The 23,699-nt window shown below is 43.2% G+C and overlaps 1 protein-coding gene across 1 annotated transcript in view; it reads right to left on the bottom strand.

The window, feature by feature from the left end:
- Positions 1–23,699, bottom strand: part of Ncoa2 (nuclear receptor coactivator 2) — a 208,246-nt gene that overhangs the window by 5,530 nt on the left and 179,017 nt on the right. Inside the window, 28 exon segments of the mRNA XM_038347228.2 lie at positions 209–298; positions 1,696–1,736; positions 1,739–1,893; positions 2,391–2,571; positions 4,437–4,509; positions 4,511–4,606; positions 4,608–4,673; positions 5,667–5,744; positions 6,134–6,247; positions 6,250–6,414; positions 9,757–9,794; positions 9,797–9,826; positions 9,829–9,865; positions 9,867–9,917; positions 11,424–11,426; positions 12,361–12,491; positions 14,969–14,996; positions 14,998–15,039; positions 15,041–15,082; positions 15,084–15,187; positions 18,104–18,146; positions 18,148–18,189; positions 18,191–18,277; positions 18,279–18,313; positions 19,553–19,615; positions 19,618–19,684; positions 19,686–19,715; positions 19,717–19,764. Coding sequence (XP_038203156.1) covers positions 209–298; positions 1,696–1,736; positions 1,739–1,893; positions 2,391–2,571; positions 4,437–4,509; positions 4,511–4,606; positions 4,608–4,673; positions 5,667–5,744; positions 6,134–6,247; positions 6,250–6,414; positions 9,757–9,794; positions 9,797–9,826; positions 9,829–9,865; positions 9,867–9,917; positions 11,424–11,426; positions 12,361–12,491; positions 14,969–14,996; positions 14,998–15,039; positions 15,041–15,082; positions 15,084–15,187; positions 18,104–18,146; positions 18,148–18,189; positions 18,191–18,277; positions 18,279–18,313; positions 19,553–19,615; positions 19,618–19,684; positions 19,686–19,715; positions 19,717–19,764 — 1,980 coding nt within the window.

Raw genomic sequence — 23,699 nt, 5'->3', positions numbered from 1 at the left:
ATGCCACCCTATATTAAAACAAATGAAAAAACAATAACCCCACCTTGCAAAAACAAAACAAAAACTATTTACACAAAAAGTTCTCTATGCCAAATGAAATTATAAAATGCCTTCCAGCCATTTCTAATCCACTGACTTCACTTATGTCCATTCTGGCCTTCAGATATTCAGCCACATTGGCTGCGCCCTCTTGGCTCTGGCTGCTTACCCGAGATGCATCTCCCTCCTGCTTGATCATGTCCATTCCAGGCAGTTGGTTTGGGAAAAGGTTGCCTCCCCTCAGAGCAGGGTCATTTACCTGAGGGTGACAACACATGACACATTTCCCATTTTTAGTCTCAATGTCTGTGGGGAGAAATGACTCCATCACAATGATTTCAGGGGCCTAGCTGCTCTTCCCTGCGCACATTTTGGGGTAGTATAGAGGCCCCACATGATAGTATGCCATTTGCCTTCAAAAGTAAATTTTATTTGCATATTTTCATTTATATCTTCCCTCTCTCCCTTCCTCTGTGTGTGTGTGTTTAAGGCTGGTTCGAATAAGACTGATAACTCAACGGTGTGACTATGAACCCGAGACACTCCTCACACCTTGCTCCTCAGGCAAGCTATTAATTAGCAAGAGCAAGCCATGAACACCCAAAACACCTCTGGCTTTCATGAACCAACTCTGGCCAGAGACTACTTGTTAGCATTGCTCTACTTCTTTAATGTTTTCCTTTTCTCACCTCCTGTGTGGTGGGTGTCTGTGTGCCGCAGTGTGAGTGTGGAGGTGGAGGCTGGACTCTATCACGGGTGGCCTGTGATGGAACTCGGGTTGTAAGGCTTGATGGCAAGTGCTCTTACCACACCCACCAGTGTTAACAGAGAATGGCTTTGTCAGAAGACACTCTGTAGTTGTGGTTTATTTCTTGACTTACCATACTGACTCTGATACTTTGGACACATTGGTTTCAAATGGTCTGAGTTACTAAAGGCATCCAGCTGTTCTGGGGAGGCCGGCCTGTGACTATGCTCTACTGCTACAGTACTGCATGCCTCATTCCTGCCACATGCCTGTCAGCAAACAAGAAACCACCAGGGTCCATGTGTAGAGCTTGCAACATGAGCGTCTCACTGCCTCTTTCTTTTCCTCCCTCCTTCCCTTCCTTCCTATGACACGGTCTCACGTAGTCCAGGTCAGCCTTGAACTAAATAAGCGATGGCAAGACAGGCACACAAAATAAATACTGCACAGCGGCAGTGGAGAGGGGTCAACAGGGCAGCAGCCTTTGCATGGCAGCCACTCAGCGCTGCGAGTGACTGGGTCTCTCTGTGTAGCCCTGGCTGTTCGGGACCTGCAGACCAGGTCAAACTTGGAGATTCTCCTGCCTCAGCTTTTTCAGAGCTGGGAATAAAGGTGTGTGCTACCCCACTTGGCAAAGCTAGCTCTAAAACTTCACAGTGCTCACCATTCCACGTCTAAATCCCACATCATGAAAATGGTGATGGTGTGAAAACAACAAGACCCCAACCCCCAGCAGTTAAAATCTTTCCTAATGGTCTACCATGAAAAAGTATTTTTGTTAAATCTCACTGGCACAGGTGAAAATAAGGTGAAAAAAACACTTTTCAAAATAGATGTGGGACTCAAGGGCATAAATAGACAAAAAGTCAAGACTAAAAAATTCTGAGTTGATTTTCTGTGGCACTTACCTGCTCAGGACCCATGGAGGACAGCCCCGACGTAGGCACGAGGTCACTGAGGTCATACCGATCTGTCCTGTCATCTGGTTCATGTTGCTCAAGCCACCTGTGTTGGTTGCCATGGACACATTGATGTTCATGTTGTTATTGTACATGCTGGTGTTTGCTTGTTGCCCGAAGTGTGGTGGGGATTGCTGTGAAAACATGCTGGAACACAGGGAAAGGTATTAGAGCCTGGTGGGAAACCGAGGATGGCAGTCTGGAGCACTTGTTCTAGAATAAACGGATCGGAATGGATGAATACAGGGTCAGTCAGCCTGTGATGCCGGGACAGAAACATGAAGCTTTCCCCTTGCTACGCTACCAAGAGGACTCACAATCGTCCCACTTTCCCAGCCGCTAGAAACTCTCTGCGTTTGCTCTGCTCTCAAATACTGATAAAGCTGGCTCTGGGTCATTGCCTTCCACGGGAGTTCTACAGTGAAGAGGGGAACCAGCTTACAGGTACTGCTTTCAACTTCGAAACAAGTGGTGCTGTGCTAGGCTTTGTAAAATTTTTGTTGATTTTGCTAAAGAGTAAAATGCTTATTTAGCAATTCACTTGCTATTGCTTGCTTAAGCAAATGCATTTTAAAAAATATAAATGAACGGGACGGCTATTCTGTAGAAAGTTTCTTGTATCAGACGCAGCAATGCGCTATTACCTGTTTCCACCCATGCTCCCCTGTGCCCATCCGTTCATGTCTGAGGGGGGCTGGTAGGCTGGGTTTGGCTTGGAGACTGCTGCAATCATGGGACTCTGGGTGTGTGCCATCCGGGGGGACATTAGAGGACTCTGGGGTGTCGTAGCCCCAGTAAAACCAGGATCAGGTTGTTGACTTATTCCTTAAAAACAAAACAAGAAGTCCAAAGGAGATTATTGGCTATATTATAGAGAGAATATTCCAAATTAAGTATACACAAAATTATTTTCAAATACTCGATTATATACAATTAATTATAGACATTTTAAAAGATTCAGCCTAAGACAGAAGTGCAGGGAAAAAAGTCTCCATACTTGAAATCTCTACAACAGTCACAGGGGGTCCTAGGTCACACATTCAATGTCATGGCTAGTGTCAGAGAAAATGACATTCTTTCCTTAACCCCTCCAAGCTAAGAGTTTGTATGCATATATCACTTTTAATCAGAAACGGTCAAAATTTTTCAAAGATGTAACTATCACTGTAACTGTATTGATTACATTTAGTTTAGGTTCATTAAATTCAGTTATATACTGAAGTACATGAGAAACTTCATTAAACTTAATTACAAACACCATCCCATGATCAGGTCATCTACTCTAGAAAACACGTAACTGCATTCACACTTCCTTGTACCCGAGTGCTGTCAGGGACCACTCAGCGTATGTTTCTTGTTTAGTTTCAGGGTAAAGAATTCACAGGAGGGGGCTGGAGAAATGGCTCAGAGGTTAAGAGCACTGCCTGCTCTTCCAAAGGTCCTGAGTTCAATTCCCAGCAACCACATGGTGGCTCACAACCATCTGTAATGAGGTCTGGTGCCTGCAGGCATGCAAGCAGACAGAAATACTGTATACTTAATAAATAAATAAATATTTAAAAAAAAAAAAAAGAATTCACAGGAAAAGGAAAGAACTCTCAGCAGACCTTCCTCAGCCATGAGAAAGGAAACACAGCAGAGGCTCTGAGAAAGGAAGGTGGTGAGAAGGGCAACTCAGGGGTGGAGTAAGCACGCACGTTTATGTCAAAGAAACACACTAGGTTTTCCTCTTTCTTTCTTTTCTTTCTTTTTTTTTTCCTGAGACAGGGTTTCTCTGTGTAGTCCTGGCTGTTCTGAAAGTCACTCTGCAGACCAGGCTGGCCTCGAACCCACAGAGATCTATCTGCTTCTGTCTCCTGAGTGTTGGGATTAAAGGCGTGCACCATCAGTGCTGGGCTACATTATCTTTGCTCTTTAAAGAGACAGCACATCTGTATTTAGGCAACACACAAACTTATCTTACTGAGAGATCACTCAGACAGGGAAAGGAGAGCCATTTGGAACACTTAATGTCGATGTAAGCACTTACATTTATTAATAATCCCACTATTAATTGAACATGACACACATAAACATTCATATCTATGACATTATCCTTGGTATCTCATCTCTTAGACTGACATTAAAGAACAAGAGATATGAAGTAAAGAGGTCTCCCACTGTGGCTCTAATGTAACACTTCAAGAATTTCCTATTCAGTAAAGATTTGGTAGAATCTTTAAAGGTTTTCTTTTCTTTTTCATAAGTATTATCAGTAACAAAGTATTTTTCAAAAGCTGTAGAGTATCTGTAATACTTATTTTGATTTATGTATTCTGACATTTGTATCTATTTCTTTGTGTCAGACTCCAATACATTCAAATATTAGTAGCAATATCTGTGTGTGTGTTTGGGTGCTATATTACTGACCTGAGCAGACACACTCATGTTCGCTCACATACCCAGAGACACATACACACTTAACTGGTCATTCTTAAATTAAGACCTGCACCCAGAGAAAAGGAAGGACCAGGGTAAAGAGCTTGCATGGCACTGAGCTGGACTGCTCTGTGCTGGACTTGCGGACTTCTGCTAGGCTCCAACATCCTCCTGAGAGCTGTGCACAGAGCTGTGAGAGAGGAGCTGTGACCCAGGACTGGGGGCTCTGGGGACAAAGGACCGAGGAGAGGTGGTGGGGATAAGTTCAGTACCGTAGTTTGGAGGAAATGGAAACTGCTGAGCATTGGCCTGGGGAATCCGGGGATTGCTCATGGTTGCTGGTATAGCCACTTGGAGCCACCATGCTTGGGGTCATATTCAACCCTTGTCCTCTCATCATCAGAGTTCGCTGTTGCACCTGCTGTTGCTGATGCATTTGTCTCTTGCCGAAGATGTTGGTTGAGGATTTCCCTCTGCCTCTGGGCCAGCATCTGGGCATTAATAGGAGCCTGAAATGAAGGAAAACCAAGAGTAGATATGTTAGACATGATGGCATACTCCATGCAAAATCATTTGGAAAATAAAATTACGCAAAAGAAAGTATTCAGAGTGGACCAACTAGAGAGTGAGTATGTGAGTTTCCAAGTTCAACCTTTGTGATGATTCTGTAACCACACTGGTGTTGACTAACTCATTTGTGAGAATATAGTCAATCTAAGGACTTGAAAAGAGCACAGGCCTTCCTAGAAGGCTCTTTGTGTTTATTTGTATGTGTTATGCAGCCATGCATGTGCAGTGCTCATGGAGACCAGAGAAGAGTGTACAACTACCAGGGAATGGAGTTAGAGAGAACTGTGAGCTGCTGTGTAGATACCAGGAACTGGATGCAGGTCCTCTAGAAGAATCATCTCTCCAAGCCCTATGTAGCTCAAATTGACCATCAACTCTTTATTCTCTTGCTTTAGCCTGCTGAGCACTGGGATTACAGCATGTGCCACCATGCCCAGCAGAAGACTCTTTACATCACTTGAGGATGGCAGTTTAGTCTCTCTTAAGGAACATTCCAATCTAACAAGAAACCAAATCCTTGCCAAAAGTGACTTGGTGCACTTCAGAAGGTGGAGGTAAGGGTGGCAGTGGCTTCTTCACTGATCACCAAAACAGATTTGGTTGGCTACCCACGTATCCCCTCCCCAGCTACCTCCTGACTGCGAGTTTAATGTTTACGAGTAAAATACACACATGGAAATGCCTTCAAACAGAAACTCCCATATAACAAGATTATGTACTGATGTGCTGAGAACAATGTCATGACCAAAGGCCTGTAGGACTCCAAGTCTGTGTTTTTTGGGAACATCATTCAGTACTTGTGTACTCTGGCAATAGGATGGCACTGGGCACTAAAGCAGGGAACCACAGGCCTGGGGGTGCAGAACCAGGAGCAGGGATGCAGGAGGAGCTGAGGGGACATGGTGGACACACACAGCTGCTGGGCTCCTCACCTGTGCTGGTACTCCAGGCCTCAGAGTCAAGTTCACATTTGAAACATTGCTGATTTGATTCATAAGGGGCTGGCGATTCTAAACACGAACAAGCAGAAATCAATACTTTTTAGGGAGAAGGGTGATTCAAGTCTCTGTATAGCCCTGGATGACCTAGAACTCACTCTGCAGATCAGGCTGGACTCAAACTCACAGAGATCTGTGTGCCTCTGCCTCCCATGCCAAGATTGAGGGCGTGTACAACCACGTTCTTTCAAGGTCTAAGATTCTAAGTCCTCCTGCCAAGTGCTAGGATTCGAGGGTTATGTAGTCAATTCCAATTCAGTACATTTTACAAAACAGGAAATATTTATGTCAAATCACCCTTTCCAATTAACAGCACCCCCCCTTCAATTCTAATGCTTCACGGGTACACCAACACCCATTAATCTTCCTGATCCCCCCCAAAGGTCCCCTGTAAAACTAACCTGCTGTGCTTGGAGGCGATGCTGAAGTTGAAGTCTCAGTTGATTTGGCTGGTTTTGCACAAGGCCCGTGGGCCTGAGACCTGGTCGTGGCTGCATACGGAGTGTGGGTGTAATTAGGGCCGCTGTCCCATGGTGTGAAAGTTTGGATCTTGCATGGGATTATAGCTGCCCTGGGCCATTTGTGCCTGAGACGCATACTGTTGTGGGAAAACAGGGGCCTTCTGCTCCAGCATCATGTTGGACTCTTGATTTGAGAACTGTTCCGGATCTACAGCTTGGCTCTAAAAAGAAGCCCCAAATAACCACATAAATAAAGCTACTAAGAACACTGTACTAAATATGAGACAGTTTTCTCTCCCTTTTACATTTGACACTTTTAAAATACTGTACCAATTATATCAAGGTAGTTTTGGCTTGGCTCTACTTTTCCTTTCTTCAATGCCTCTCTGAAATAGATCCAACTACCGAAGCACATGGTAAGGCCACCTCCCCACAGAACTTCCTTCAAGGGGGTGGGAGAAGGGGTTACGACTATGTAATGCTCTATCTTTCCCCAGTCAGAACCCGGCATGGGCTTCAATGAGCAGACATCTGCACGTGCTACCTCTTCTGACTAGGTCATTCATTTTAATTCAATGACTGCTTTAGCCAGCATTAGCAGTGTTGTGGAACCAACCACCACTGTCCTCGCTCTGTAAATAACAGCAGATGTGGAGGCATGAGGCTGACTTCAGAAGCCTTTCTAGTGAGACATGGTAGGCTGCGGTTCACACCGTGATGTGGGGCTTGAGACCCTCAACAGGGTGATACACTGACTACTATGTTTTGGGAGTGAGAGCCGTTTGATATAGGGTCTCACATAGGTCCAGATGGCCTCTAACTTGCTATGTAGCCCAGGTTGGGTTTCAACCATGAGCCTCTGCCCTCTACCTCCCAAGTGCTGGGATTACAGGTCACGCTACCATACCTGGTTACGCTGCCTACTGTTTACTTAGCTGTTCTCTATAATTGGCAGAATTTCTTACATGCCCACACTTTATCATCATTCACTTAACTACGTGCTAGACATATTCAATATTCTTGTCATTTGTTTCTTAAATAGCTGCCTTCCCCACTAAAGACCTATAGAAGGAATGGAAGGTGTAAGATATTTAGCATATTCCTCCCCGTGCCTTGACTGTTATCTGGCAGACATGTCCTGCAAGATGGTTATTATGTATCTGTTAATTTTCTGAGAGATGTGCCTTCTCCCACCCGCCCCCCAGACTTTCATAATAGCCCCGGAACTCACTATGTAGTCCAGTTTGGCCTCGAACTCAGAGATCCATTGTCTCAGTGGATCAAATGCACCACTATGACCAGCTAAGGGTGCATTTTACAGAGAGAACTGCATACATTCCAGCTGCATCTTCTATTAGCTACATAGTTTTCAAAGTACAGAAAAAGCGTACACACACATGCCACAGAGGTCTTCTCCGGACATAGTTCTCTTTGTAGTCCACCTTGTTTCTGAAGTGAGGTCTCTTCTCATTTCTGTCACTGAACTGTATATACAAGCTTAGGGCCGACTCTCCTGCTTTCTTTCACACATAGGACATCTAGAGCTTTCTCAGGGTGAGATCTCAAATTTGTGCAGCCCCGAGTGTCCATGTGAAAAGATATATATACACAGCCAATCCTTCTCCTAGAAGCCACTGCCACATATCTGAAGGTCTTTCAAAGGGCAAGACCCCTGCAGCAATAAAATCTCAAGCCTCCTTCAATCAGTGTTCCTCCAGCCCTGCCTCGGTCCATTCCAAGCCGTCCTAGTGCTGCACAGCATCGTGGGGCAGATGCCGCAACAGCTGTGGCAACCACCCCTCCCCCACAGCACTTTAAAAGTGTGCATGGAGTTCCAGCAGGGAGTCACTCATCGCTGAGATATCTCAGAACTTTCTAGTTGCCCATTTTCCATAGAAAATAGAATTAGGTTATTTCTCTATTCATCTATTTAATTTTTGTATTTTTTTTTTGAGACAGGGTCTTTCTTTAATTTAGAACTCATAGATTATGCTGGACTGACTGGTAGGTTTGTCCAGAATCTTCCTGCCTCCACGCCACATGGTAACCACGTGCTGGGATGACAAGTGTCTACCACTGGGCCTGATATGTTTTCTTGGGCTCTGGAGATGTTTGTGAGACAAGAGTTTTATTGACTGTGCTTTCTCCCCTGCATGTAATTTCCATTTTAAACACTGTATGCAACTCTGGCTACACAATGTGTCCCATTTCCCCATTCTACCTAAACATGCCTTCTGTAGTTCAGGTTAACATGGCTGAGGAGATGTAGAAACAATACAGAGAACAAAGGTGAGGAACAATACGGTGATGACACAACACTGGCGAGCTGCCATCAATCCAAGGCTAATGACAGTTTAGATAATCTCTTAAAAAACAAAAGCCCTTGAAAACCCACCAAAGAGTCACAGGTCACTCGGAAACTCGGGAATAATTAGAGAAGCTAGGGTCTAGCTGACACTAAGGCAAAGCCAGCCATGTCCACGGGAAGCAGCTAACCCATTTTCTTTCGGCTGCACTCAGGGTGCACTATGTACGTCTAGTCATTTCTTCCGGCTGAACCCATGCCTGTGCTGCTAGACGGTGGGAATTACGACAAGATTACTTCTAATGTTTCAGAGAAGGTCTTCAATGCTCCATGTAAGGGCTGGCCTGGGAAGGGTGAGGGATGCTGAGTGTAAAGGAGGATAGCAACAGGGCGGGAGGGCTCTCTAGGTCCCTCTTACTTCAGCAACCAGGGAGCTGTCTCACACAAAAGCCGCTGCGGGGCTGCTTGAGACACAGTCTTTGGAGAGACTGGGTTATTTATCTCACTCTCTCAGGTATTCTCAGATCAAAGAAATACAATTACAGGTCTGTAACTTCTTCAAATAACTAGGCTTTTTATTTATTCTTGGTTTTTGAGACAGGGTTTCTTTGTATAGTTTTGTAGCCTGTCCTGGGAACTTGCTCTGTAGAGCTAGCCTTGAATGCACAGAGATTCTCTTGCATTTGCCTCCCAAGTGCTGAGATTAAGGTGTGCGCCACCATGCTGATTCCTTTCTGATATTCCTATTTGCTTAAAATTCTTGAAATTGTTCCAGGTAACACCCCTATAAGTGCCAAAGTGTTTATAAAGTGTAGCGCAGCCACACTAAGATGACTTATGCTACCTGTGTGTGCACGGGTGCTTCTGAAATAGGGCTGCCTGCCCCAGAGCACAGGCACAAGTTAGGTGCTGAGGCTGCGCTCGTACTGTCTCCCCTTCTAGAGACAAGATTCAGAACACCAGATGCAGAAACCTGTGGTTTCTTTGATATCTTTTGTTCATCGGTCCATGAAGAGGGGGACAAGAGGCCAATTGGGCTTTAGCCTCTGCCTTCTGCTGTAATTCAAGTTTTATGTTATTGTCAAGGGTTTGCTTCTTGGGCAACAGTTTATGTGACAACAGTGAAGGAGCAGGAGAAGGAGAAAGGCGGGGGGAGGCCTGCCTGTGGGGAGGGTGAAAAGCACTCCACAGAGTAGACTGCTGGAACAGACTCCTCTTGTCTATGAGCACATGGCCCCCCGGCAGTGCTCTGGCCTACCTGGCTGAACCAGTTCTGGATCCCCAGAGCTCTATCATCTCCTCGAGGCCATCGAAGTTCCGCAAGGCCAATACAGCTGGTCTAGAAGAGCGCCCTCATCGCTGGGAGACCTCTGCTGCAGGATGTGGACACAGCAGGTCATCGGGGGAGCTGCCAAACGGCTGCCTGCAAAGAGACAAACTTCACCATGGCTGATGGAAATGAAACTCTCACAACCAGCCAAACATTAAACAAAATGAAGACTTTTGATAATATGCACCTGAAAAATTTACTTTATTTAAGTGCTAATAAAGGCCATATAAATGGAAGCAGTTTTGTTTCTATGCTTTCCTACAGCTAGCAAACTAGGGGGTTTAACTTAGCCAGGGACTCACCGCTACAAGGAAACTTCACATTTCTGCAGAAGCAGAATTTGCAAGCATTTATTAATACTCTCAGATATGTAGCTGCTAGCCCTCGTGAGTTAGGTGCCAAGAGAAAGAAATCAAAACCTTCTAATTGTAATTGTTATAAAGCAATTCAAGATAGCATCTTGACACTAACTACCATTTCTATAGTAATATAAAAAATTATAATTAAATTACTGAGTGAATTTGAGGAGCTTCGAGTCACTGAACCAAAGAGAGGAATGAGAGTTATATTTTCAAATTCTATTGTGTACTATAGAATATTGTGGAGAAAACAAAAGTATATAGGTAAGCTAAACGTACTTTTTATTGTGTATGGTACTGGGAAATTAACCCAGGGGCATCATGTGTACCAGGCAAGTTATTCTAAGTTCAAAAAAAATTCAATTTTAAACAACTAAGAATAAATTGATCAAGGGATGAAGTTGTCTGGTCCTGTTCAGTCTGCTGTATTTTCTCAGGCGGTCTAATTTATGTTATTTGACTTAGAACTGTAATATAGGGTCTTGCTGAGCACTAAAACCAACAATTAATTTCAAATAGTGACAGTAGAATGTATCAATGTGCAATCTATATTCTTCATCAGATTCTACTTTTAAGAGAAAATCACCCAGTTGAAGTGTCCCTTTGATGCTTCTTCTCACTCACTGTCCCTGATACAAGTTAGTCCCACTGCTTCGGAGCCATGGTAAGCTGGCTGGGAGGCCACTGTGTGTGTATGTATTTTCAGCCAAGAGTGCATATATATAAGGGTACAGACACTGTCAGCCAAGAGTGCATATATATAAGGGTACAGACACTGTCAGCCAAGAGTGCATATATAAGGGAGTATATATTCCAGGTATTCCACCTCTTGCTTTCTCGTCACCAAGAGGCTGTGGAAGAACAGCTTTCACTGTTTGTGTTTCAAATTTGACACCTACTTCTTTTTTCCTACAGTCCCACATTCCCCCAATTATTTTTTAAAACACAAATGTGACCAGCTCTCTCTCTCTCCTTTTTTCAGAAGCTGAAAGAAAAGAGAGTCACAGAAATGTCAATGTGAGGAAGAATTCAGGTCTCCATGCTCATGCAACAAGCACTTTAGCAGCTGTGTTTGTTAGCTTGCTAGCTCCTATTTTAATCATCTCACTCTCCTTTCAAACCCTCCCACACATCTTACTTGCTCATTTCAAATGCATAGCTTCTTCTTTTATTAATTGTTACATGTACATATATTCCTAATTTAAGTGCCTAGTCTGTATCATGTTATGCATATACATGCTTTCATACATACACATGTATTGGATACTAGCTGGTAAGCTCTTCCCTGGAGAAGAATATTGTTCCTGATCAGCATTCCTCAGTTGCCTGCAGTTCTTTGTGTTCTCGAGGCCTAGTGCTCTTTCTCCCACTCACTTTGGAATGTCCTTGAGCTTGTCCAGCTCATGCTTAGGCAGTCGTGCTGGCAAGACTTTATGGACACACCTTCTGATACTATCAGGAGACTCAACCTTACAGCAAACTCTTGATCCTCTGGCTCTTAGAATCTTTCTGTCCCCTTTCACAATGTCCCCTGAGCCTTGTGAGTGGGAGTTGTTTTGTAGATGTATCCACTGGGCCTGGCTCCACAGCCTGCATTTGATTGGTTGTGTTTTCTGTAATAGTCTCTATCTTTGCAAAAAGAAGGGGTGAAGACCACACTTTCTAGCTAGATCCTGGGAAGGAGGGAGGTGCCCCTATCTTTTTGTTAATTGTGGGAAAATACACAACATAAAATGAGATCATTTCCTGTTACCCTACACATACCTGCAACCCCTGAGCTGGCAGGGTGCTGTTCTGCCATGCACACTGGGCTATTCTGCCCCATTGAGCTTTTCTAAGATTCTGAAATTTTGCCAGCCTTGTTGATGAACTACTGAAACAAGGTTATTTCTCTCGAGGCTTCTATACTCTGCACCACTGCCATTACACTTTGCACAAACACATCATTTTTGCCCCCAAGTAAGTTGTCAGGTGTATAAAGGCATGTCCAGTCATGTTGATTTTTGTATCTTCCTTTTCCTGCCTAGTGAATGACTTGGTCTGAGGAAATAACACCTTGGTAAGCACCGTCTATTCAGAGGGAATTCATCCATATGCAGGTCTGGAAAACAACTAACAGAACAAAGAGCCATAAGCTAATGCTCTTCCCAATGCTCCTGGTACTCAGACTCACCTGTTCTGGGCTGGCAAAAGATGCCTGGTCTATAGGCAAGATGCTCTCAGGCCATGGGGCAGTTTGATTTGGAGGAGCTTGCTGTTGATTATACTGAGGTCCTCCCATGTTCATTTCTAGCTCCGAAGGCCCTAAGAGAGGGAGGAGAAAGAAAAAAAGAAAACCTAAAATCTTCTATCTTATGATTGAGAAAGCACACACATTTATTGTATAATAGCAAATAAAATTGCTGGTTATGGAAAACGAGAAGGCAGAAGCAGTAATAGATGAAAATCAGACCATATAGTTCTGGTGTGACATACAAATGAAACCAATAAATACCAAGATTAATGCCACCTACCTTAGGGCATGTCCACACCAGCAGTAATAGCAGGGATCCCGTTCTCTTAAAGCTTTTGTTTGCATGGTACATACAGAAAACACTAACTCATTTTTAAAATATCACAAAATCAGTAAGTATATATTAATGTAATTATAGTTTTCATGCCATGGTTTAACATTTGTGCAATAGCTTGTACACAATTTCCAGCTCACTTCCACACTGAATCCTACAGTGCAGGACTTCTGCCAGACTCCACTGGGTGCCTGCAGAAGACGGGAATGAAGAGGACCTGGGCCAGGCCTTGCAGACACCCTGCAAGGTACTGGAGAACAGAAGCACTGGTCCAGCCCATGTGCACCTGAGCTGCCACTAGTCGTACTTGAGGGCGCACACTCAGACACACTTCCTTCTGTGAGGTTCTTTCTGTGGCTCTAAAACAGCATGAGCTTACAAATCATGATGCACCAATGATCTCTACTACAACAGACAATTTTTTATTGGGCTGAATTCATGGCTTTGTAAATTTATTCACAACTAGAGAAATTCAGCTACATGCTAAGCCTTACAGAGACATATTGGAAGGTTTCAAAAATGAGATGCCCTTCAGCAAGGAATGCAAATAAATTGATTTCTATATACATCAGGTACACACATTTAATCCTAGCAAGACCAGTCTGGTCTAACAGAGAGAGTTCCAGGACAGCCAGAGCTACACAGAGAAATTATGTCTTGTATATAGAAATTTTTGTTTGTTTTCCAAGATCCATTATTGTGACATTCATAAGCATCATAAAATTGTCTCAGTTTAATTTTTCATAGAAATCTGGGTTTATAGTTAACATTTTCACATTAAGCACTTACTACTTTGGTACAACATGTAGAAATGTAATTATGAACATCACTCTCAGAAATATTGAATCAAAATACACACAGCAATTCAATACCTATGGAAGAAACCTAATGTCAAGAGTTCTGATGAGAAGCCTGCTACTCGTCAGTACAATTTTGCACTTTCCTGTGAATATATTAAGTACTTCCTGTGTAATGTCTGCCAAAGCGTTTACAAACGCAGGTTTTTCAGAATGGAGCTAACACACAGAATCAGAGGAAGATTCTGTGCTGTGGTTAGAATAATAATGCCAAGTAGGGAGTTCTCTGACCACTGATCTTTTTTCTCTTTGAAATGGGGGTCTCACTTAGCTCAAGTAGACCTCTCTATGTTGCTGAGGATGAGAACTTTTGATCCTTCTGCCACCACCAGCCAAGTGTTGGGATTACAGGTGTGCACATCAATATTTAATATAACAGTTTTCCTGAGATAATTTTCAAGTGTACCGCCCAGTAGGTATCAGTATGTTTATTTGTACAACCACTACCGCATCAATACCGGCACATTTTCAACCTGTACAAAAGGAAACCCTTGTCGCGAGGAGTTACTCCCCACTCCCTTTCAGGCCTTTAGCCTTAGGTGACCAGGATATTCTAGACAATACATCACATAAAGAAATGTACGATCCCGCCGGGCATGGTGGCGCACGCCTTTAATCCCAGCACTCGGGAGGCAGAGGCAGGTGGATCTCTGAGTTCGAGGCCAGCCTGGTCTACAAGAGCTAGTTCTAGGACAGGCTCTAGAAACTACAGGGAAACCCTGTCTCGAAAATCCAAAAAAAAAAAAAAAAAAAAAAAAAAAAAAAAAAAAAAAAAAAAAAAAAAAAGAAAGAAACGTACGATCCTGGGTCTGGTCCCGAGTTGTTCGATTCTGTCACAGAGTGGCGTGGGCCATCTGTGTCCCGAGCGTGTCTGCCCTCCCACGCCCTCTTGTGGCGTGGGAGAAAAAAGAAATGTACGCAAAATTCATTGTAATAATGTGAACTGTCTCCAGTAGAATCCTAGAGATCCTCAAGTGCTGTGTGATACTCTATAAGAGGCCATGTCATCGGTGAGGCCTGGCTAGAGGGCCTTGGAGGACCAAGATGACTGTGATAGAGTTCGACATCACAAGCTGCACCACTCAATTGTCTCTACCTTATAAGCTATCATATGGATGCTTATGTATGTATGTGTACAGCAATCATGTGATATTCTAATACATTTTTGCCTCCAAATTAAAATTTTGCAATTCTACAATTTATGATTCTACAAGGTTCTAGCAAAATCCCATTCAGGACAGCTTCACATCAGAGGATTACCTACAATACAAGCCAGAAGCCAGTCTGGAAGGACCCATGAGCTGACACTCCTTTTCGAGAACGCCTAAAGAAAGCAGAGAATGCTGCACGGCCTTACCTATGTTCATGACCTGAGACGGAAGCAATCTGTCTTTGGCCAGGCTGGCTGCTGGCTCGCATGGGGATGCCTGGCTGTTGGGTTCCGCATCATGCCTCCTTGGATTGGCCGGTTTCATGGCACCAGTAGTAGCAGCACATGTGACTCTCACAGCTGTACTCTGTGGTGCCCATTCCCCAGAAGGCACGGCGGGCCGAGAAGTGTTACTGCCAATCATTCCTGCATGCAAGCAGAGAAACTCAGAGATGCAGACACTGAAAACAGCACATGAACAAATACCAGACCTACCTACCTAAGACTCAAACCATGACTGTAAAACTGCTGTCGCCCAACAGCAACTCCTTCCCTGGGACAGATGTGGGCCCTTCGGCTAAGATGTAAGCAATGGCAATTACTACAGTTTTCATGACAAAAATCTGCTATGGTTCAGAAGAGCAGTTAACACTCTTCCCATATGTACTGAGAGCAGGTGCTGCGGCAAGTGGATAACCCCAACTTCCTTCCTCAGGAAGTGAATCACGTTAGGTTGACACACGTCAGGCGTTACTTTCCAAAAAGGAGGTGAGGCGAGGAGGACAAGGGAAGAACTGACAATCAATTCCAAATTATCAATGCTGACCAGAGAACCAGAGCCTAGGGAATGATTTAAACATCTTCACATTCCTTTCAGTTTATCGGAGCTCGCAAACTGGAAACACGCAGGCATGTTCACCGTACAAACATTAAGCTAGGCTGGTCACACCATAGGCATTGGGTAAAGCTTAAGGAAAACTAGTACTTAGAGACTGCCCTTGGTGCTGACACAGGCCTGGAGGCTCCTGAACCACTGCATTCTTGGACTGTGCAGATGCAGAATGGTGAGGACAGGTTGAGAGAGCCTTCTACACTGCACATTTGATCACATGGAACAATGAGCACTCAACATCACCACGCAGGATTTAGGGTTTGTTCTATTAGTGTTTTATTGCCCTGGATGTTGGCAACAGCCAAGAACTGGCTAAGAGTTGCTGATGGGGTAGCCTCAGAAATGATATCTCTTTATTTTGAAATATTTGACACAGGGAAAATAAAGGTAGTGTAGTATATATGCATATATATACACACATATATACATACATACATATATATATGCACTTTCATTTACTTTATTTGGGTCAAGCAACTACAATTTGGTATATATATATATATATATTGGTTTTTCGAGACAGGGTTCTCTGCAGCTTTTTTAGAGCCTGTCCTGGAACTAGCTCTTGTAGACCAGGCTGGCCTCGAACTCACAGAGATCCGCCTGCCTCTGCCTCCCGAGTTGCTGGGATTAAAGGCGTGCGCCAGTATAATTAGCACACGTGACAGAACATGGGTCCTTCCTCAGCAGTGAAACAAGGGTGTGCAGGGATGGCGGAGAATGAGGGTGATCAGAGTTAAAAATCGAGACAGGATTAACACATGTAAAACATCTTATATTATTTTTAATCTACGAAAAGATACTATGGGAGAAAAGGTAGTTTGTCTTTCAAAATTATCTACTATGTAAATAGCATAACAAGATTATAGACAGTAGGAGGGTAAAGTTATCTATAACTCAAAAATATTAGTGCAATGAGAATGGATGTTATTCCTTTAGAAGCAGAGAGAGCCCACCACGTGATCTTTACAGCCCGGGCACCAGTAGGTCCAGGAATGCCCAGTTTAGGTAAGCCCGTCCATCTTCGCAGTCCTAGGGTCCTACATAAGACTCCTCCAACAACACAGAACATCCTTCATTCACGGGTAGGGAGCTACCCTAGTGAGTCATCAGCCACTTTTCTCAACAATATTTATATAAACCAGCATTTAAGAGTGACAAAGTGAATATGGGTTTATGAAAACACTGTTTTCATGAATCTAGTTTAATGAGGCAGTCAGTGTGCGGCACATAGTAAGCAGTCAATACTGAACTGACTGAATAAACTGATAGAGTACAGCTCATGTTCCCATGATTCTATCTCAGTGATAGCAAATAAAACATCCATCATTTCCCCTTAATAGAACTCTGATCTTCAGTTACTAAAATGGTAATGTACAGGGATTACAGACGGGTGCTAAAAATAGAAAGAACTAAAACACCCACAACTGTAAGTTCTTTTATAATATCTCCTTATTTCTATGCCCAAGTCTCTAATATGTCATTGAGACAAAGGAAGAAAGCTATAAAGTACAAGCAGCTTACTTCATGAGGGAAGTCAGCATCCTTCTAGATGTTTAGCAAACACTGTTTTAAGGCCCCAGCGCTGTGAGTTCAGGCCTGAATTCTATGGCAGCCTCAGCAGAAGCAGGAACCACCTAGGAATGTGCCTGGAGAATGTGGTGGACATTGGAAAACTACAGCATGTCCAGGTCCAGCCAGATCACAGGCAAGTTCTCAAATCTCCAGGAAGCCTCCCTGAATTAGAGGCTGGAGGTTTCTGCTGGGCTGGGCCAGGCCCACCACTACTTAAAGTCATTATTGATAGTTTTTCATAGGGGCTGTGCTGTGGCCTCAAACCAATGTGCTCATTTAATCTGTCCTGATTTGAAGCTATGAAAAATGCATAAAAGTTAAGAAAACCAGAAGACAAAAGCCAAGTAAAACAAAAGCAAACACACAAAAATCTATGGCTCAAGTCACCCTCCAGCCCCAGCCTCCTGCATGCTAAGACTACAACGAAAAGGGCAAAGACCTGCATTTTAACTCATTTTTTTTTCCTGAGTGGAGACAGGACGTAGAATTGTGAAAGACTGGTGGATTTAAACTTCCGTTCTGAAATATTCCAAATACATCAATACATTTTTTGCGGATATCCAGCTATTTTACATATTCCCTTCCATTTATTTTGCATTTACCCTTCCATGTTCAGATCAATAGCTGGGATGGAAGTAAAGTAAGTCTAGACAAAAAGACTGATGTTCAGAAACCTCAAAGCAGCTAGTTGAGGGATGACCTGGTCATCTTGCTGGAGTGGCTTCCCATAGGCCACACTCAGGGACTCTGTAGGATTCCGCACTTCCCAGATAGCTGCTACATGTCCCAGTGAAGTTCTACTACTCTGATGTGCAATGAACACACCATTAAGTTACACAACCCACCAATAAGCACCAGTGCCGTTGAGCCCTTACCTGTGCTATTGTTCCCTAAGTTTCCTTGGCTTCCTAGCATCCCCTTGATTACCCATCATTCCTGGCTGAGGTATCACTGAGTAGGGGGCTATTGTTTCTGATTGGTGGGAAAGGTCCAGCACCAGTTGGGCTTTGCAATGTGATGTCAAGTGGTAAATTCTGGTTTGGCATTAAACCTGCCCAGTTGCCCTGGTCGTGGGTTATTAAAAGCTAAGGAGAAAAACAAATGACAATTGAAGGTTAATAAAGGACAATGAAAAAAGAATATTAACAATAGTATGGTTAGGGAACTGTCACCTGTAAAATGACAAGGATGCACACCAGAGACAACTACCTACATGAAAGACAAGTCACATACAGAACACATATGCAAGCAGACGTGAACATCAAAGGTTCTCTGCTCTAACTCTAATAAACCAGATTTATTAGGTAATATCAAGTACTGTTTTTTTCTTTGATTTTATTATAACTAGACTACAATAGCACCATTAAGAGGTGGGGACGTTGTAATCCATGGTAGAAATAAAACATCCAGAAAAACTAAGGCTGGGAATGGACAATTACGTGCCATGCTCAGTCCCGCCTTCCTTGGGTCAGTTCCCTGGCCATTCACTAAGTCAGTCCCATTGAGATCTCTAAAGAGAGTAGGAGCTGTGAGCCCCCACATGCTCGTTGCTAGCTCTTGTGGTTAATGAGAAATATCTTGTATGTTTCCTTCCTTATTCTCTCAGTTTTTTAGCTTTGTGATTGCCCTGGTTAAACAAAAATTCTCTTTCCTTTCCCTTTTCCAGAACGGCCAGGACCCCATGCAAGAATGGGATTTAGTCTCTGAAGAGCCATTCTCTGTTCAGTGCTAGGTACCAGCTCATTTATCTGAGGTGGAATAGTCAGTGTGTTCACCAGCACGGAAAGAGGCTGTCTTTCTGTAACATCGGTGTGCTATAGAAAAACTGAAACTACTTCAGCCAGTATCAGTTTGCTGTCTAAGTGATCAGAGCGAATAGCATTTTTTACTTAGCTCAACAAATTTAAAATAAGATTCCTAAATGGCAGAGCAAGGAAACTACAGGGAAACCCTGTCTCGAAAAACCAAAAAAAAAAAAAAAAAAAAAAAAAAAAATTATCTAATTTCATTTTAAAGACCGGGTCTCACTAGGTAGCCATAGTTGGCCCCAAACTCATCATCCTCCTGTCTTAGCTGCATGCCTGGGGATTACTGGTATGCATGCAGTCCATGCCTGGCATGCATCTTCCTTCCTATTGCAGTGGCCAGAGAAATCTCAGCAGGACCAGAATCCTTCTGAAACACTGGCAGACCAAGACAGTAGATTGGTGCTGTTTAATCACAAAAAACCTCCAATTACTAAACTGAGGCAGATTTTAATAATCTGTTTCCGATGGGATTAAATGGGAAATTTTCAGCAAAGCCTGGTAACAGCGCATACTCACTGCTCTGTGACATTCGCAGCGTGTTTTTCTGGGCTCCAACAGGTGCAACGGGACTGCTGTCGCGGTGAGTTGCATGAGGTCATTGATGATGGCTTGCTTGTCAACTGACCCAGCAGGGGCTCCTGGCCTTGTGGTCTGGGAAAAGCTGTGGTAATTGACTATTTTTGCAAATCATCCAAAATCTCTTCCAGGTTGTCCAGCTCGCTGCCAGGCTGCAGTTAACAACAGAAGTGTACATCCAGGCCCATGCTGCAAGTGGGATCCCAGCCACAGACCAACCAGCAAAAGGAACCCCGCCAGTGAAAAAAGCAGGCATGTGCAAATGTCAGCCTAGCAATGAACCATCCTTCATAACTGAATCCCTGACTCCCTCACCTAGAAACCAGGCCCAGCTGAATCAGAAAGAAAGCTGTTTCCCACCTTGTGACTCACGGACAGTTTATATATTCCCTTTATCTTATACAAACCACCCCATTAATTATGAATAGGTATATCTCCAATTACCTAGAAGAGTTCATCTGTGACTTACAGTTTGGATCTAGTTTGGTTGGTTAAGTTTCCCTAAGATAACAATAAAGCTGGTGAAAATATGGTCCACTTAACACTTGCTATTTCCTTGGGGGGATCGTGGTGTAAAACATGCTTAAAGGACTCATGAACTAAGTCTTGCCTTTTCAATTTGAATTTAGATTTTTGTTTGCTCTATTTTATGTTTGAATGACAGGTGTTTGTCTCATTAGCCGCTTAGGTGACAAGATGCCTTCTGACCAAACACAGCACTTTATTAACTTGATTTACTTATTTTAGCTACATATATCCTCCTAGTTTTCCTTTTTTGCCTTCTTTCCTTCCACACCAAAGAAAATTATAAACTGCCTTAAACAAATAAACTTATTATAAGGCTGGACTTGAACTTGCAGTGTTGTGTTCGCTCTTGAGCATATGTATCATGTCTAGCCTATAAAGACGTCTAGTGACAAGAACCATGACATTCTCTCTCTCTCTTTCTCCCCTCTCTCTCTCCTTCCCCTCAAGACAGGGTTTCTCTGTGTAACAGCCTGTTGTCCCGTGGACCCGAGGGGGTCTTGAACTCAACCGGAGATCAGAGTGCTGGGATTAAAGGCGGTGCGCCACCACTGCTCTCAGCGAAACTCATTTGTTTCTACTACCTGATTATAATTTTTGCTACTGTTATGAATTATAGTGTAGTCTGTGTTTTCCGCTGCTCTGTGCAGTTCTGGCTGTCCTAGAATTCCCTATAGACCAGGCTGCCTGCTTCGGCTTCCTGAGTGCTGGGATTAAAGGCGTGCACCACCATGCCTAGCCATGGTTCTTTTTTATCTATTTCTGTGTAATATGCTAAGTACATATAAATGTAAATACATGTAGTTTAACAACACAGGGCACATAATGTTATATCCATATGTTAAGATATATTTGAATAACTAAAATCAACTTATTTTTTAAAAAGAATGAGACAGTCTTCAACTCCCTCTGTAGGGAAGACTGGCTTTTAATTCTTGATCTTAGCTCCTCTACCTTCTAAGTGCTGGGATTATAGATAGGTGGAAAAATGCCTAGCTCAAATAACTTATAACTAAGAGCTGAGCTACCCCACCCCTTATTTTAAAAAGACATGTATTAAAAATTAAACCAGCTTTCAAGCTTTGATTTCTGAGTTCAAGTATCTATGTGAGTGCGTGCAGCTCAGTGGTAAAGCTTGTCCGAGAGGCTCAGGGTCAGTTCCAACATAGGAAAGGAGGAAGAGGGGGACGTTAACAGCACAGCTCTAACTTGAGAAACAACGCATCTGAGGAGCTCTGTAGGGTTTTTTCGCGTGGCTCATATGAACTGGCCTGGTTTCTGCAGACTCACACCTCTGGACACTATCTTAATTCATCAGGTTAACATCTCAACTTTAGAGACATGGCTTTGCCTTTACTCCTTGTCAGTTTTGCAATATGCATTCAGCACTGATTTATCATCAGTTCTTATTCTCCCCCCTGAGATGATGTTGACAACCCTCCTGTCTCAGATCCGGGAGTGTTGGGATTACAGAAGCACACCACTGTGCCTGGCTGTAAACTTATTTTTAAATATTCTTAAAGGAGCTCTAGATCTCAGAGTATCCATACCCCTTGGACAGACTGATTTTAAGCACTTTTTTCTATTCATGTAAGTTCTGTGAGTGCTGAAATTGATGCTTCTGAGAGAAAATCTCACAGAAGGTCTTTCAGACCCTACCAAACTTTGTTAGGAACATTTTCTTTGTAAGACAAAGAGATCAATGCCTTCCTTTAAAATGCCTTAGAGACACTTCAAAGTTTCAGTCAGGCATCTATCTGAATGCTCAAATTAGCTACATCAATTTGGAGTACTTAGTTTCAACTATTTCTTGGCAGAAAGTGAGTCAGAAGATTTTATAAACTTCTACAAAATGAAAAGTAGACTTGGTTTCCTTGAGTTTTTCAATTTTCTGTTTTTATGATTTTTTTGTGGTCAACTCGTTCTCTTGAAGGAAATAAGGACCACAAGAGTTAATGACATGGCATGCTCATTAATTACAAAGTACCTTTGAAACTATTTAAATAAAAAAACCAGTTATAATACCATTGGCTTAGCAGAGAACCGTGAAGGAAACTCTACTGTATCTGGAGGGTAACTCCCTGGGCACTCCCAGTTTAAAATGTGGTTTGCCTTCCTAATGGAGTCAAGCAGAGCAGCAGGAGAACACAGGAGTGAAGCGTTGCTTGCTGAGTAACCAGCCATACTCCACTGTGTAAATAACACATGACTTACGGCAGTAAACACTGGAAGTGTTTCTGTTTTCCTGTTTGCTAGGAAATGTCGTAGAAACATCTTGTTTAAATGCTCTACCGCTATTTTTAAATGCTATTTTAGCTATAATAATACGCGCCACCAAAGTACTTCCTTGACCTTAAAAAGCAGTAATACATTAAAGACCATACTCAGTTATTTTTTTTTTCCAAGTCAAAATGAGACAGTCAGTCCAGGCTTCCTATCTGTTTTTGCTTACTAAAACTTAATTCTTTCTATTCCTCTGAATTGAAATCTCATGAACCTGGACAGCAGGTGGCAGGAGATCTCCTCCTTAGGGAACAAGGACGGAACGTGGAGGTGAGAGAATCACTGGTTTTTTTTTCTCTCATGCTAACTTTGATCTAAATTTAGGTGAAGCATACTTCCTGTGGTAACTTTTCTCATTGCTGTTTTTGACGCTGAAATGGCACTGTGAAGATGTACTTTAGATGGTGTTTGGGAGAGAGTAGCAAGACGGTGAGGTGAGCAAGGGGCTAGATTCCATTAAGGAAAATATATTCCTCTGTGTGTGTGTGTGTGTGTTGTGTGTGTGTGTGTGTGGACCCTGCCTTTATTAATCTTCAAACAACATATTTATATTGACTACACACTACTCTTTCTTTCTCAGATAATTTTACTTAGAAAATAATTTCTCTTAAATAAAAACCACCCCACCCCCCCCAAAAAATCCCCAAACTTCTCTGGTCTGACTTTAGCGTGATGACAAATAGTGATCCCTTCCTTTGTCCCTCTCAGTCCCTAGGGTCTGAGGCCTGAGACATAATAGTTTTGTCTATGGAGGGAGGGGCTTCAGTGGATCTCCTCAAGAAGGAATCTGCCCTCTAGCATGTTGAGACACCCAAGTGACACGACCTGTGCCTGCCGTTCTGAACTGCACTACCTCTGTGTTACCTCATCCAGTAAACCTGTCAGTAAGGCTTTCCACTGTACATCACACAAGACACCGCGATTAACTTTCTGCTGTGCCTTGGTCCCCTGCTCATAATTTCATAGCATTATCTAAAATAATACGAATTATTCTGCTGATGCATAGAACCTTGTTCTGGGGCCCAATTTTCAGGATTATCACTAATGTAACATGGTTTTAGTCTCCTTCTCATGGTGATCAGCAGAAGCAAACTGACATCAAAGCGAAGGAACTAAGAGGCCAACTGCTCAGAGCCCTGGCTGGCTGGCAGGGACTGGTTTGAGGAGCACATGGCCTTTGCCATCCAGACTGCCACCCAAATCCAGCCTCTGTGGATTCAGGGGCTCACAGGTACATGGTGGCCTAAGGGTCTGGCTCTCCTGAGGTTGGTGACACACT

The sequence above is a fragment of the Arvicola amphibius genome, chromosome 11 (genome assembly GCF_903992535.2).
Source record: "Arvicola amphibius chromosome 11, mArvAmp1.2, whole genome shotgun sequence".
In the NCBI taxonomy this organism is placed as follows: domain Eukaryota; kingdom Metazoa; phylum Chordata; class Mammalia; order Rodentia; family Cricetidae; genus Arvicola; species Arvicola amphibius.
This window is presented reverse-complemented; position numbering and strand designations above follow the sequence as displayed.